The sequence below is a fragment of the Phascolarctos cinereus genome, unplaced genomic scaffold (genome assembly GCF_003287225.1).
Source record: "Phascolarctos cinereus isolate Bilbo 61053 unplaced genomic scaffold, phaCin_HiC Scaffold_5;HRSCAF=322, whole genome shotgun sequence".
NCBI classification, from domain to species: domain Eukaryota; kingdom Metazoa; phylum Chordata; class Mammalia; order Diprotodontia; family Phascolarctidae; genus Phascolarctos; species Phascolarctos cinereus.
This window is the reverse complement of record NW_027555958.1, coordinates 239,565,712-239,582,260: the sequence shown is the minus strand read 5'-3', so window position 1 is coordinate 239,582,260 and position 16,549 is coordinate 239,565,712. Positions and strand designations below refer to the sequence as shown.

Sequence of the window (16,549 nt, the reverse complement as noted above, 5' to 3'; positions counted from 1 at the left end):
TTATTACTTTGTGAAGTGGGTAAGTTCCTTAATCTCACTAGGACTCAAATTTGTCCCCTAAAATGAAGAAGTTAAATTAGTTGATATCTAAGGTCCCTCTGTACCTCCTAAAACCTAGGATCTGAAAAAAAAAAGAGAGAAAAACAAAAAGAAATACATCACAAACATAACACCATGGACAAGGTTTGGGCAGAGATAAGATTCTTGGAGACTTTATTCTCTTTGACCAAGAAAAATCATAATTACCTTATGATAGATGCCTTTCTTTTCATCCTAACAATGCAGTGCCAAGGGCACTACAATTTACTAGGAGGTTTCAGGTAACTAACCACCTGGGAATATGAGCTTTTGAACCCACCACCTCTAGCTGACAGGCCAAAGGGAGAGTCCTTACTTGTCTCCTACTTATCTCTAGGACTTGGACCAAATGGAAACTAGTTTAGATTTGATTTCAAATGTACTTTTCCCCAGACTCACCATGCAGGGGGTGAGAGAGTACCCTGGACACACACTGCATCACCATCTCATGGGAAGTCTGGGAAAAAAAGGAGAGAGTTAGGAGCAAAGTTTGGCTCGGGATATAAGACCCAAGGCGCTTGGCCATGGACCGTAAGTAGCCTTTACAGGGAAAACAACCCAGATCAGTAGTTCACAGGGTGCATTCTAGATCAGATACCCCATAAACGATACCCTGTAAGAACTCTTTCTCTGCTCCACCAAATTTCCTCAACCCAGGATGATGGGATTTGCAACCCTGGCTTGAGGAAGAATTCTCAGTTGAGATAATTCAAAGACTAAAGTGAGGTGTGACTTAGAGTCACATACATATCACTTAAATCAATAAATATTTAGCATTTACACTGTGCTAGGCACCTCGGGAGATTTAAGAAATGAGCAGTACAGTTTCTGAGACAGTTAAGTCCCATAGTTTAGAATACTGAGATTGCACTTTGGACTGGAGTAACTGTTTCAGTTTCAGTTCAGTTCGGGAGAAGGTAGGCCTTGACTGGCTTTTGTTCCTCACCATTCCTGGTGTCCTGAACTATGTGCTGTAGGCAAAGATACATCTATGCTTCCTTTAGTTCTCAAAAGAATTCTTCTGTTATCATTTCATTCCTAAACCTTTCTCCTTGGTCCCATTTTGCCCCACAAATTAAACTATAATATTTCTTAAACTCTATATAACCTGTTACCAATTTTTTCTCTACCATGATTATAGTAGAGACAGCTACTCATTTTCCTTCCGTACATTATTTCTGGCAAGATCACAGCACCAAATTCTCAAATAACAAAGGCTCAAGGTCATTTTTAATTTATCTCTTTCTTTCAGTCTGCACATCCAGCCTGCTGCTGTTATTTCTTCTACTATATTCATTCCTTTCTCTCAGTCTCTACAGGTAATGTGGTAGAGTCATGGTTACAGTAGACAAGACAGAGAGTCAGAAAACCTGAGTATTGGTTCTGTTGCTACCACTAACTACCTAGGTGAGCTAGACAAATCACAAATGAATTCACTTCTTCGGGCCTAAATTTCCTGAAATGTAAAATGAGCCTGGCATAATCTCTAAGCCTTAACATGCTATGATTTCATAATGGTAGTCATAGCCAGGTCTGATATGGATTATCATAACCTCTTTTTTACAAGACTTTAGGCCTTTAGCATCAGGCTTGGTACTAGGTTAATGCTTAATGTTGCTCTCCAAATCAACTGGCTATATGGTCACTTGGCCACATGTCCCTTGTGGACCTGCTAAGGATCTTCACTCTGTGCTCCAAAACTTTTCTAAGACACTTCAGATAATATTACTTACCTCATTTCCTTCTTCACTTCCAACGGACATTTCCTCAATTCCCTTTTCATTCAATTACCCTCTTTCTGCCTCTAAGCCTTCTCCTAAATCATGAAGGCTTATACCACATAGACCCTGGCAGCTTATCATTCAAGTGACTCTTAAAAAATCTCAACCTTCTCCAGAAAAATAAATTCCCCTATCCCATCTCATCCAAGCAGTATTTAGAGTTCATCAATTTGCCCTTCTTTCACCTTCCCATAATATATCCCAACCCTTTAGTTCATTACTAATGTTTCTGACTCATTCAATCCATACTTGAACGGTCATTCTTAGATCTTCAGTTCTGAGAATATAGGGAATATATCTAATTGACAATGTAGAGTAGAATATTGTATAAGTGCTTGACAAATAACTCTTTTATAATGTTGATAGTTAAACAGATCTCCAACTCCCAGAATAAAACTGAGGGAGGAATAAGTTGAAGAGACAGAAGCTGCCAAATAGGTTTTTTCTAGACAGTATTTTACTGTGACAGGACATGTTAGTGACCACTGTTCACTACTTCTCAACCTTCTTTTCTTTCCCCACCCCCCACCAGATGGTGATCAACTCCAGCTCAAAGCTCTGGTGGCTAGCTCTCCCCTGGCCCAATCTAATCTTTAAGCAATACTAACCTCTTTCACTACCTTCCTCAGTGACGTCTTCACATCATCCCTGTTGGATACATGTTCTAACTCCTCCAAAGGGAAGGCCTGTGAAGGAGAATGAACAGAGAGGAAATGATCTCCTAAATGCAATTGGACATGGCCATCAGCTTTGCCCCTGAGATCAACTGTTAAGAAAGGAAACAGTCACAGAGAGGTAGCCAAGATGTAACAGATCCTGGTGAGCCCTTCAGCAGACTCTACCCCTTGCTCAGTTTTTCTTCTGCAACACCCCTCTGATGAGTCTAAGATGATTCCCTCAGTACAGGGTTATTCCTAAAGTTACCTGGACAAACAAAGCAATCATTTGCTTTCATGGGTCTACAGTAAAAATCTGTGGTGGACTAGGAAAAACCAACATACACTGAACTAGGCCCTGTGTCAGTCTAACTAGACCAGGCAGCACAATGTAATGGAAAAATGAATGGATTTGCAATCAGTATGTTTGAATCCAGGTTCTGCCATTTACTAAATATAGGAGGGACCATTCAGGCAAGTCAAGTACTTAACCTTTCTAGGCTCTGGCTTACTCATCTATACAATAAGGGGGTTGGGAGAAGCCCTCCAAAGTCTCTGATACTTCTAAATCTATTAATCCAGAGAACAGTCACTCTTTGTCTTAGTTAATCAACTATGTAAGGAACACATTATAACTTTTTCAGAAAGGTCTATAGCCAGATAAGAGAATCTGTACCAGGACAATGTCCCCCAAAGTCAGGAAGTGATGGTCAAGTGGTTTTAACCAAAGGTACAAAATAGAGAACAGCACTTTAGAACACAGCCAGGGCACATGCTGTCCCTAAAGTGAAGTCACAGATGGCTTAGTACAGCTCCACACAGATTAAGTGTGTGGCATGATGCATGGACATGAGACATGTCCATGGCCTCACCTTTTTGACGCTGCCCCGGGAGAGGGTGGAAAGAGCACTAGACATGAGCCTTGGACCCAGGCCTCGGAACAGTCCCCTCTTCCCATCCACTTGCACGATGTATCTGGCTGCACAAAAGCAGAGAAGAAGAAAAAGATTTCATTCCCATCCCATTTCACAATTAATTTCCACTTCTGGCCTACCACAACCTAAATTTGATCAAATAACTATGTCCTCACAGTATCCCAAAATGCCTTGACCTTGGATGAAAAGTAATGAATGCATATTTCAGTGGTGACTTAAAAGAGAATAGGTACCAAACCAAGAAAAAAAAATCACCTCTTCTTCTGTTTATTTGTTTTTTGGTCAGGCAATCAGGGTTAAGTGACTTGCCCAGGGTCACACAGCTAGTGCGTATGATGTATCTGAGGCTGGATTTGAACTCAGCTCCTCCTGACTCCAGGGCTGGTGCTCTATCCACTGTGCCACCTAGCTGCCCCTATCATCTTTTCTTCTGGATAGCAGGAAGAGCACTGGTTCAAGTCTTGGTTCTGACACCTGCTAGCTGAGTGACCCCAGGTCACTTCCCCTCTTTGAGACTCAGTTTCTTCATTTGTAAAATGAGGATAATACTTGCATTGTGTACCTCACAGGACTGTTGTGATGAAAGCACTTTGTAAATAGACTAAAAAAGGTTAAATATTTTCCACAGTCAACTTTAAAATAAATCATTCTTTTCTAAGTTTCAACTGTAATGTTTCAGCTCATTAACTCAAACAATATGAATAAGAAATCCATTTCACTCTGTACAAAACCTTAAGGAGAAAAACAAAGTTTTTCAAAAGGCAGTGAGAAAGTTCTGGGCTGTAAGTGTGGCCTGCCAAGTTGTGAGGGAGATGTCATTTATAACAACTCAGAGAAAGGTCATGGAGAGCAGAGAGGAGAGAACAAGAGAGTATTCTCCTCCAAAGGCCACTCACTGAATCACTGAAGCCAAGGGAGCCATCTAACTGGTTTCTGTATTGGGTACATCAGGGCTTTAGGGGAGAGAGGGCCCAGCCTTCGAATGCCAGCAGACTGTTTTCAGAAACTTGTAAGCAATTTTTGATGGCAAAACCTATCAGTGCATAAGAGATAGGTTCTTCTGGAGTCTAACTGCTCCAGAAAAGTCTCCCTGAAGCACACTATTTCACTTGATCAAGTTTTTTGTCATTTTAAGAAAACTAGAATCTTATTTAGAAAGCCTGAAAGTTCTCTTACTTCTAGAAACCAACATATATTTCCCCCTTTGTGTCCAGACGCTCAGCTCTCTACAGACATCTGGTGGCTGTGAACATACATTGCATGAACAAAAGAAGATGTAAAGGAGCTTTCACATGCCAATTTGACCCAGCTAGGGAAAGGCTGGAGACTCTTTGTAAAAACTATTCAAGTATATTTGTTCCAGGCATAAACTTTGATACTTGGAAGCTAAGAAAAAGAAAAAAAAGAGGTCAGGGTAAGAAGGGAGGGAGCCTCAGGAAATGGCTACACAGTCACAGTGCTGTATTAAGGCACTGGGCTTAGAATTGAGAGACCTGGGTTCAAATCTTCATTCAAAACAAAAAGCTGCTTCTCTGAGTCTTTATCTGTAAGATGTGGACAATCCTCAAGCTACTTATTTCACATGGCTGTTGTGTGGAAAGTACTTTGTGAACCTTCCCAGGGGGACAGGGACTGTCTGTTTGCTCATATTTGCATGTCCGGTGCCTCCTTAGCACAGTGTACACAGCATACCGCAAATAGTGAATGCTTAATGGTCCTACTGATATTTATTCCCTCTATCTCTAGCCATAAACCTAGAATGGTAATCCAGATCTAGATCATTTAAATCTTAAATTTTGTTTAACCTTCTTCATTTATTACAAGGGAGCATCTCGGGAGGACCAGGGTTTTGAGGAGGCAGTGTTGACTGGTGTAAAAAACAAAAGATGTCAAGGAGACTAAAAAACAAAAACAAAACAAAACAAAACCAACCATTGAGCCTCTAATGTGGGAGGTTTTCCTAGATCCATGTGGTGGTAAAAGTAGGAGGAAAAGCTGTTGGTGGTAATAGCTTCCTAGTCCCTTAGAACATTGGTGTCAAACTCAAACAGAAACTAACTCTAGTGGGCCACCTATTAACTCAGAAAAGCAAAAATTAACATCATCTCTGTTGTACTACATCTTTATTTATTTTGTTACATCTTTCGCCTTACATTTTAATTTGGTTCAGGGGCACTCCTGAGCCAGGAGGCTTCATTTGACATCTGTGCCTCAAGAACATGCATCACAGCATAGTGGAGACAGATAACCACCATAAAGACTCACTGGATAACCCTGGGAAAACCACCTAACCTCTCTTTTATCATTAATTTTCTTCTCTGTGAAATGGGGATAAGAATCCTTATTTCTTCCCAGCTCAAAGAGCTGTGGGAAGGGCAAATGATCGAAGGCGAGAGCATATTTTCTGAAGAAAAACAAAACAAATCCAAGGGAATATATGTTTGACTATTATACTTAGAGCTCTTTAAAGCCACCTCAATATTGACAACCAGCTAGGTAAGCTTGAAACTGATGGTGTTCCCCATTCTCTGGTTAGCTTGATTCCCAAAGAAAGGGAGTTTACAAGGACAAATTGTGCAAATAAGCAACAGCAAGTATGAGACAAAGTGCCTGCCCAGTTCAGAGCATGGCAACCGCCTTTCCAGATCTGGTAAGCTGCTGAGACAGGAGACTAGCCACCCTCTGGTTAAACCAACACCAATGGATCCTTAGGAACCAGCTTCTGTGGGAGCTTCTCTGGCCCCTAGAAATTTCTTCAATGGGAAAGGAAGCAACTGGGGTAGGGGTTAGCATAGTGGAAAGACTGGGAACACAAGAGACCAGGAAGTAGGAGAGAAAAGAAGAGGGGTTAGAAGAAAGGTATGTGGAAATGAAGCAATGAAAAGGAGGCACCAAAAGAGACGGGGACTAGAATTGTGCAAGAGAAACCAAAGCCTTGTTTGTGTACAAGCACAGACATTAGGGAGTCATTAGTGAAGTTGGCATGAGTATCTACTACATATCCCTGATACATTGGATTGAGCATGGCTCTGCTACAACCTGAGCTAATTCATTTCATTTCCCTGGGCCTCAGTTTCTTCCTTGGACTAGATGATACTTAAGGGCCTTCCCATCTCTGCCGTTCTGTGTCTATGACTTTAACTAATTCTCCTGGCAATAGATTTAATATGGCTGCTTGTGACATTTCTCAAGGTGCTCTTCCCACTATTTAAGACCATAGGAGGTAGAGCAAAGAGTGCCACACTTGGAACTAGGAAATCTGGATTTAAATCTTAGTTCAGACATTTAATAGCTCTCCTTTAATGTTAAGCACTTTAATGTACAGTCACCTAACTTTTCTAAGCTTCAATTTCTCCATCTTTAACACAGAAATAAAAGTACTCTCATTCCCCACCTCACTTTACTAACCAAAGTGCTTTGTAAAACTTAAGAGCTAAAGAAATGTGAATGATTATTACTGTTTTTAACATTCTTAGTTGGGAACTCCCCAGACTGTCCAAAGCACCCTCTAGGATCTGGACTGTCATTAAAAAAGAAAGCAATGATGACAGAATTTTGAATCTCTATTCTTAATACCTAAGCTCAGGTCAAATATAAAGCCCCTCAGGCCACTGTCCCCATCTGGAAGTGGGGAAAGTGGGCAAAAGGTATCTTAAAGGGCACTCCTTAGTTGCTTTCCAAAGTTGGAAAGAGCAATTTGGAGAGCAATTTAGAGCCCAAAGGGCTATAAAAATGTGCATACCCTTTCACTCAACAATAGCACTTCTAGGGTTGTATCCCAAAGAGGTCATACAAATGGGAAAAGGAACCCCAAATATTTATAGCACCTCTTTTCGTGGTGACAAAGAACTGGAAATTGAGGGTATAGATGCCCATCAATTGGGGAATGGCTGAACAAGTTGTGGTATATGAATGTAATGGAATACTATTGTGCTCTAAGAAATGATGAGCAGGCAGACTTCAGAAAAACCTGGAAAGACTTGTATGGACTGATGCTGAGTGAAGTGAGCAGAACCAGAAGAACGTTGTACACAGTAACAACCACGTTGTCCCATGACTAATTTTGATAGACCTAGCCCTTCTCAGCAATGCAAAGATCTAAGACATCTCCAAAGGTGTCATGATGCAAAATGCTATCCACATCTAAAGAGCTATGGAGTTTGAATGCAGATCGAAGTATACTATTGGCTATTTTTTTCTTCTGTTATGTTTTGTTTCCTCTTTCTTGTGGTTCCTCCTATTGGTTCTAATTCTTCCTTACAACACCATTAATGTGAAAATATTTTTAATAGGAATGTGTGTGTATAGCCTATATAAAATTGCAAGCTGTCTTAGGGAGGTAGGGATAGAAAAACTTAAAATTCAAAAGCTTATGGAAGTAACTGTTGATAAATCAAAAGAAATTAATTTTTAAAAAAAGGAAAAAAAAGGGCAGCTAGGTAGCATAGTGGATAGAGCACCAGCCCTGAAGTCAGGAGGACCTGAGTTTAAATCTGGCCTCAGACCAAACACCTGACACTTATTAGCTGTGTGACCCTGGGCAAGTCACTTAACCCCAATTGCAAAAAAAAAAAAAAAGATAAAAGAAAAAAAGATTTTCTGTTTTAAGATACTGATTTCTTTCAATCTCCAAGCTTTTTTTTTTAACTTTTTTAACTTTTCCCAGGTGTCTGTACCTGTACCACCACCACTGAAAAAGGACTCTTGTTCCTGATCCTTCATTCCTCATTGAAGTTCAGGCGGGCCCCCTTAAATAAACAAACCAACAAAAACAATGAAATAACTTCCCCAAAGGACTCCTACTTCTGCCTGGCTCTCCTCTGCTTCCAATACCACGGAGAGAAGGGATAGGAAGAGAATTGACCTGTTCCATTCCCATACCAGTTAATGTAAGAAATGAAAGGTGGCAGATGGAGGTCAAAAGATCTAGGGCAAGGAGAGGCAGATGGCCTCAGGTTGGTTTTTGTTTTGTTTTGGGTTTTTTTTAAAGTAGTAAAGTGTCCCTCAAAGCCATTCTGAATTGACCAAAGGGAAGAGAGGTAGAGTTTTATGAAAACAATTAGGTGTGAGATGACTGCAGCCTGAACTTAAATTTGGCTATAGGATTAGAGAAAAGGAACCATTTCGAAAGAAGTCACATCCATGTCTCCTGAAGTTCTTTGAATGTTGGGAAATAAAAATGACTATGATTACTAGAAAGAAAGACTGAGGGAGGAAAATGAGAACTTCCAGAGTAGTGCTAAAGGAGAGGCACTCAAGTAGCTACACTGGTAAGCTGGTGTAGGAGACGTTAGAAGGGAGCATGGAGAGGCTAACCACCTCATTTTAGGATCACAGAATCATAAAATGTCAGTTCTAAAAGAGACATTGGGGCAGCTAGGTGGCGCAGTGGATAGAGCACTGGCCCTGGATCCAGGAGGACCGGCGTTCAAATCTGGCCTCAGACATATAACACTAGCTGTGTGACCCTGGGCAAGTCACTTAACCCTGTTTGCCTCAGTCTCCTCATCTGTAAAATAAACTGGACAAGGAAATGGAAAACCACACTAGTATTTTTGCCAAAAAAACAAAACAAAACAAAACAAAACCAACATGTCATCATGATAACTACAAAATGATAATTGATGATGGCCGCTAAAAAGTAGTCAGTACTTGTAATCAACACTGTGTCTAAGGGAATGGAGACTCAGCAGCTTCCAATTCTAGGTGTCTTCCCTCTATATCTGTTTACTCACAAACTGAGCAGGGCTGAGTATTGGTATGAGTACAAAATCCTTCCTATGAGGAGCTGGAACCAAAGCTTTCTATCTCCAGCGGCCCAGGCACTGTATCACTAGTTTCTTAGTCTGGCTACATTCTCCAAATTCTCTTCTCCACCCCTGGCTCAAACCAAACTGAATGACTGTACTGTTCCCCTGATCCAACAGATCAGGCGTGGGGAACCCGAGGCCTTGAGGCTACACGTGGCTTCCAGGTCCTCGGGTGTGGCCTTCTGACTGAGTCCAAGTTCTACAGGACAATGCCTTTTAAGCGGATTTGTTCTGTGAAGTTTGGATTCAGTCAAAAGGTCACATTTCAGAACCTAGAGGGCCACACATGGCCTCGAGGCCACAGCTTCCCCACCCCTGCACTAGACTCAGCCAGCAAGCAGTCTGATTGCTCCTCTTCCATCTCAGCTGAGCATGGTTAGGCCTGAGGCCTCTTTACCAAGCATTCCCATGATAGATGTAAACACCACTCACCATAGGTGAAGAAATTGGGCAAGTAGAAGACTTTCCTCCCCAGCACATTGGTCCCTACAGTGGGAGGCAGTGGTTCATGCCCAACCTTCAGATAAAGAAAACAAGCTTAGGCCATTCATGTTCAACCACATTTACCCCATTAACAGTCTCCTGGTACCTCTTTCCCCTTCTAAGTACCAATCGTGGCAAGGACCTACAACTCCTCTTGTTCTGTCCCTCTACCCTGGCACCCATCTCCCCCATCCCCTCCATATGCCTTGTACCCACATATAATTTCTCCAGGTAGTAATTTCACTAGATAATCAAGCTGTTCATCATCCAGAAGTCTCTCAATTAGCCCACACAGACACATACAAATACCCTAAATGCCAGTTTCTTCATTCCCAATCAAATCTATTTCTCATCTAGGTCTATTTCCAATCATCTCCTAAATTCCAGTCATGCCTACTATCAACCATAACCAAATCCCATTCATATCCTCTCCAACATGCCCCCAAATCCTAGCTTTGAGACCTTAGATAAGTCACTTTACTTCCCCAGACCCATTTGTTCCTCCATAAAATGAAGGGGTTGGACTTCCCAATCTTTAAGGGGTGGGGTGGCTCTTCAAACCCTGTCATTTGATGAGTTGGGTAAAAATCTGAGAATCTCAGTCTGAGGGAACCTCAGAGGAATTTCAGCCTAACCCTAAATAAAAACCCCTTCTTTAACATACCCAACAAGAGTCTATTCAGCCTACACTTGACGATCTTCAATGAAGGAGAACACACGACCTCCCCATGAAGCCTACTCCAATTCTGAATAACCTACTTGCTAGGAAAATCTTCCTCACATTGAGCCTACATCAAGCAGGAACTTGCAGCCATTGCTCCTAGCTCTGCCCTCTGTAGCCAAGCAGAAGAGTCTCCCTTCTCTTCAAATTACTAGAAGGCTACCCTGTTGTTCCCCACCCTCCCCCACCTCCCAAATACTCTCTTCTCTAGACTAAATATTCCTCAGTTCCTTTCATCAATACTCATAACAGCATGATCTCAAGGCCCTGCACCATCCTGATGACTCTCCTCTGAACACCCTCTAGCTTATCAATGTCCTACCACAGATTAATGTGGTCCCCCAAAATCAACAATAATAGTTCAGATTGGGTTCACCAATAGGACTATAGCCTCTGTAATGACAGACTCTATGCTTCATCTTAACTTTTCTGACCTCCACAACCCACTGTCAACTCATAATGAGTTTATAATCCACTAAAACTCTCAAATCTTTCATATTAGCTGTTGTCTAGTGACACGTCCCCCATCTCGTACTTTATGAAGATGACTTTTTGGACACAAGCATTAGACTTATCATCAATCCTTATTAATTTTCATCATTATCAGCCAACACAATGTTCTAACTCATCAAGATCTTTTGAGGTTTTGACTCATGTATCTACCTTTTGAATAATTCTTCCTGTTCTGTGATATCCATAAATCTGATGAGTATGCCATTATTTAATCACTGATTTAAATTGTTAAACTGCACAGCACCAATCACAAATACCTGGGGCACTCCAAGTGGAAACCTCCTTTCAAGCTAACATAAAACTACCAATGATGAGTTTTTGTGTCCAACTACTTAACCAGTTCTGATTCCAACAAGCTTTCTGGCCCACAAGAATATCAAATGCTTTTGCTAAAATCCAGGTATGACATTTTCCTGATCTATCAGTCTAGTTAGCAAAAAAAAAAAAGGAATTATGTGAGTTTGGAATGATTTCTACTTAATTAAGTCAAGCTGCTTTACCATCTCATTCCTATTTCACTCTCAAATCTCAGTTATAACAAGTTCCCAACATACCAAACCTGTCATCCCCATTCCCAATCATCTCTAAATTTCTGCCACAATTATTTCCAATTACCCTCAAATATCAGTTATTCCAATTCCCAAGTCACATTCATTCCAAACTTACTTAGTTTCAAACCTGTTAAATCTAGTTTGTGCAACACCCAAACATGCCACTCTTAAATGTGAGTTACTCCCATTTTCTGGCACCGAGTCTGTCTACTCCAACTCTACTCATCCTCCACACTGAGGTAGTCCCACTATACACAAAGTTGTCTCTCTCATTTCACAACTCCCCCAAGCTGTCACCCAAAATCTCAAATCCAAATATCATACTCATTTTATACTTCCCCAGATCTCTCTAACTCAAAATCTTAGTCACATCTAGATGTCATATCCATTCCACAACTCCTCAAATCTCACTCACACATAAATATCTCATTGGATTACCTAATAACCAGAAATTCAGGCTCAGGAATATTTGCCCTTATTCCATTCACACCCCAAATTTCCTATTACATTGATCACAGGTAACTGCACACCCAAATCTTATTTCCATTCCTTAAGAAGCATCACTCTAAAATCTAAAACTAGTCACCCCTAGCTCACACCCCAAATCTTTCTACCCCATTCCACTGTCACCTAGAATTTTTGCTCACCTCCATTCCACACACACACCCAAATCTTAATTGCTCCTGTTACTAGTTACAAAATGGAAAGAGCTCCGGATTTGGAGCCAACCAATCAATAAGTTTTTATTAAGAGCTTACTCTGTGCTAGGTACATCAGGCACTGGGGATACAATCACAAAGAATGAAAAAAATCCTTACTTGCAAGGAGCCTACATTCTAACAGGGGAGATGACAAGGGCATATAAACATATACAACATAAAAAAGTAGTTAGATACAAAAGAGTTTGGGAAGGAGGGTACTAGCAGTTGGAAGAATTAGGGAAGGCTTCATGCAGAAGACAGTGTTTTTAACCTGTTTGTTTAATAGAGGGACTCTGAGGAACAGAGGAAATGCCAGTTTGGCTAGATCAGAAGAGGAGGAGGCACTCCCTCCAAGGAGGGGGAGTAACATCCAATTAGGCTGGAAAGACAGTTTGGGGCTAGGTTGTGAAGAGCATTAAAAGTTAAATGAAGGAGTTCATATTTAATCTTAGAGGACAAGAGGAACCTACCAGAGTTTATTGAAAAAGTTAGTCACATAGTGACTGCTTAAAGAAAATTATTTTGGCAGCATGTGTAGGATGGATTGGAGGGGGAAAACACTTGAAGCAGGGGGACCTACTAGGAGGCTGATGAAATAACCCAGGTCAGAAGTAAAAAGGGCTTGAATGAAAGTGGTAGCTATGTGGGTGGAGTGAAGAGATTGAGAGATATTGTGACGGTAAACCCATAAGAAGTGGCAACTGATTGGATATATGGGGTAACAAAGTCCAAGATAATCAGCTGCTTACTCCCAGTGTGACCTTGGGCAGGTCACTAATCTCTGAGTCTCAGTTTCCCCATCTATAAAATGAGGAGGTCTATGATTCCAGAGCACTGGTAATGAAGAGTACTACTCATCCCTTGAAAGAGAGATGATGGACTCAAGGTGTAGAATGTGACGCACATTTTTGGACACAGCCAATGTGGGAACCGGTTTTACCTGTCTATTTGTTATATGAATTTTGTTTATCTTTCTTTCTTTTTTTTATAGTTAGGGAGGTGGAAGGGAGAAAATAAAAACCAAATGCTTGCTAATTGAGAATAACAAAATTAACTTCAAAGGAGCGGGTTGGACTGGATCCCTTCCAGGTCTCAGGGACTTTAGAGCTCCAGATCTGAATTTCTCCTGTTCCTAGATCTACCTGTCACCCAGGAATCTCACTTTCATCCCACTATCCCCCAAATCTCACTCCTCTCTCCAGTATCCATCACTAGCCATAGTCCTCCATTACCACATCCTCTCTCTCACTGGTCCTTTTCCTCCATCTGGATTCCTCGCCCCCCCCCAACACACACCCCTCCTGCTATCTCCTAACCCTAATCTCCCTCTTACTGGTCCTCTCCACACCCCCAAAGCCCCTCCACTCCTCTGTCTTCCCCTCTCCTCTCTCGGCCGCCTCCCCCCAGACTTCCCTTCTCCCCCTGCTCTCTTCCAATGCCCCCCACGCACGATACTCCCCCAGCCCCACCCTGACCCCTCCCCTTACTTTTCCTCTTGCCCACCCTCCCCCAGGTCTCCCCCCCCCGTCTCCCTTCACTTTCTTTCCTCCACCCCCGTGCCCCCCCCCCGCTTCCCCTCTTGCTCCCCCTCCCCCAGGTCTCCCCCCCCCAGCTTCCCCTCCTCCTCCGGCTCCCCTCACTTTCCCTCTTGCTGCCCCTCCCCAGGCCTCCCCCCCCAGCTTCCCCTCCTCCTCCGGCTCCCCTCACTTTCCCTCTTGCTGCCCCTCCCCAGGTCTCCCCCCCAGCTTCCCCTCCTCCTCCGGCTCCCCTCACTTTCACTCTTGCTCCCCCTCCCCCAGGTCTCCCCCCCAGCTTCCCCTCCTCCTCCAGCTCTCCTCACTTTCCCTCTTGCTCCCCCTCCCCCAGGTCTCCCTCCCAGCTTTCCCTCCTGCTCCGGCTCCCCTCACTTTCCCCGTTCCCTTCCCCTGCCTCCCCCCAGACCCGGGGCGCACCTGAATGAGCAGCTTCACGTAGAAGAGCGGGTGGCTCAGCGCCGTCACGCCGGCCCCCAATGCCAGGAACAGGGCCTCGGTGGCCGCGGAGCCATCCCCGCTTCCCAGGGCAGCCACGGCCGCCGCCTCCACGCCCCGGGACGAGGACTGGGGCGGCCGCGGGGGCTGCAAGCCCCACATGCCAGCCCCCGGCTGGGCTCCCGGCTCGGCGCCCCCCGCTCCAGGCCCCGCTCCCACCATCCCCCCGGCGCCGCAGCGAAGCCAAGGCGCCACTTCCGGGTCAGAAGCCCCCATGGGGTCCAGGCGCGAGGTCACTCCCAGTCACGTGAAGGGGGAACGGCGTTCCCCTCTCCACCCGCCCCGACGGGATCCTCGGCTTCTCTGGGAAGGAAGCGGGGAGTGGAGCCGGGGCCGGGCCGTACCATTCGATATGGGGAGGAGGCGGGGCGCGGGAGGGAGGAGCTGTCCGCACGGGCTGGCCACGCTGGCCTGGGGCTGGGGGTCTGGAGGCTGGGCGTGGGAAGAGGAGCGGGGCTCGAGGAGCTTGAAAGCCCGGCTTGAGTGGCGAGCTGGCCGGCGTCAGCTCGAGACCCTCGGCAGGGCTTCTCCTGCGGCCCCAAGGGGTGGCACCTGCCAGCTGCTTGGACACACGGGCAGCTCCGCAGAGTGGAGTAGGAGGGGTTACTGTCGATACCCCAGAGAGCGCTGCCTCTGCAGGACTCTGGAGAGCTCCCTGCTCACATGGTGAGAGGCAGCGCGCGGCTCCAGGCTGCAGGAATCCCAGGACCGCAGTTCCAATGCGAGCCCTGCCACTTAGCGCGTGACCTTGAGCAAGTCACTTAACGTCTCTCCGGGCCTCAGCTTCCTTAGTAAGATGAGGAGATTGGACTGCATGATCTCTTCCAGCCCTAAATCTAGGAACCTGTGAAAGGGCTTGGGTTCATATTCGGCCTCTGGGGCTTAGTACCTGTGTGACTTGGGTTGGGGCAAGTTAAGTCACTTAATCTCTGTGAGCCTCAGTTTCTCTTTATGTAAAGTGGACTTAAATGACCTTTAAGCCCTTTTTTATGTAATTTAATTTTTTTGAAGCTTTTATTTAGTATTTTATTTTTTCCCAGTTACATGTAAAAACAATTTTTAACATTTGTTTTAAAATTTTTTGAGTTCCAAATTCTCTCCCTTCTTCCCTCCCCACCCCCCACTCCCATTGAGAAGGCAAGCAATTGGATATAGGTTATACATGTGAAGTCATGCAAAACATATCCCTAATAGTCATGTTGTGAAAGAAAACGTAGACAAAGGAAAAAAACTCAAGAAAAATAAAGTTCAAAAAAAACTATGTTTCAGTCTGTATTCAGACATCATCAGTTCTTTCTCTGGGGATGGATAGCATTTCTCATAAATTCTTCAGAGTTGTCTTGGATTGTTGTTTTGCTGAGAATAGCTAAGTCATTCACAGCTGATCATCTTACAATATTGCTGTTACTTGTACACAGTACTTTCACTTTGCATCAGCCCATGCAAGTCTTTCCAGGTTTTTCTGAGAACATCCTGCTCATCATTTCTTATAGTACAACAGTGTTCCATCACAAGCACATATCACAACTTGTTCAGCCATTTCAATTGATGGGCATCCCCTCAGTTTCTAACTCTTTATTCCCAGAAAAGAGCTGCTATAAATGTTTTTGTACATATAAATCCTTTTCTTTTTTGTTTTTTTATCTCATTTGAGATACAACCTAGTAGTGGTACTGCTAGGTCAAAAGGTATGCATGGTTTTATAGCCCTTTGGGCATAGTTCCAAATTGCTCAGAATGGTTGAATCAGTTCACAATTCCACCAGCCGTGCATTAAAGTCTCATTTTTCCCACATCCCCTCCAACATTTGTCACTTATCTGTTCTGTTATATTAGCCAATCTAATACGTATGTGTTGCCCACAACCAGATTGTACACCGAACGGAGAGGCGTGAAATAACTTATGACATGGGCCAGGTGGAGTAGAATTACTGACTCAGTTTATTCATCTGAGGGCACAGAATATATAGGGAAGATCTAGCCTAACTTCAAAGAGTCTTCCCCGTGAGATACTCCCCAGAACATCTGCTGAGGATGGGACAATCATGAATTTCCTCCTTATCAGGGTTCCTAGATTGGGCTGTAGATTCCAAGGTTTTCCAGGTGCCTTGGTGCCACCTGCATAGAGGAGTGAATATGTAAATCTAAGGTTCAAAGAGAGAGAAGGAATGTCTCAGAGACCTCTAAATTAGGAAGGAAGTGGGGAGCCATACCACTTAATCAGCGAGCCCTTTTTGGGTAAAAGCCTGGGCAGAGGTCAAACTCTGCCTTGGATCTTAAACCCTTATCAG

General features: G+C 43.6%; 1 protein-coding gene across 2 annotated transcripts in view; it reads right to left on the bottom strand.

The window, feature by feature from the left end:
• MTCH1 (mitochondrial carrier 1) overlaps positions 1 to 14,579 on the bottom strand; it is a 30,058-nt gene extending 15,479 nt beyond the window's left edge. Inside the window, exons 1-5 of one of the 2 annotated variants that reach the window (XM_020999578.2) lie at positions 14,182 to 14,579; positions 9,693 to 9,777; positions 3,388 to 3,494; positions 2,468 to 2,545; positions 478 to 535 (exon numbers count right to left, since the gene is read on the bottom strand). In XM_020999578.2, the coding sequence (XP_020855237.1) occupies positions 478 to 535; positions 2,468 to 2,545; positions 3,388 to 3,494; positions 9,693 to 9,777; positions 14,182 to 14,475 (622 nt within the window). In that variant the 5' untranslated portion in view covers positions 14,476 to 14,579. The remainder of the gene's footprint in view (positions 1 to 477; positions 536 to 2,467; positions 2,546 to 3,387; positions 3,495 to 9,692; positions 9,778 to 14,181) is intronic. The other variant, XM_020999577.2, reaches the window with a different exon arrangement.
• Positions 14,580 to 16,549: the final 1,970 nt, after the last annotated feature.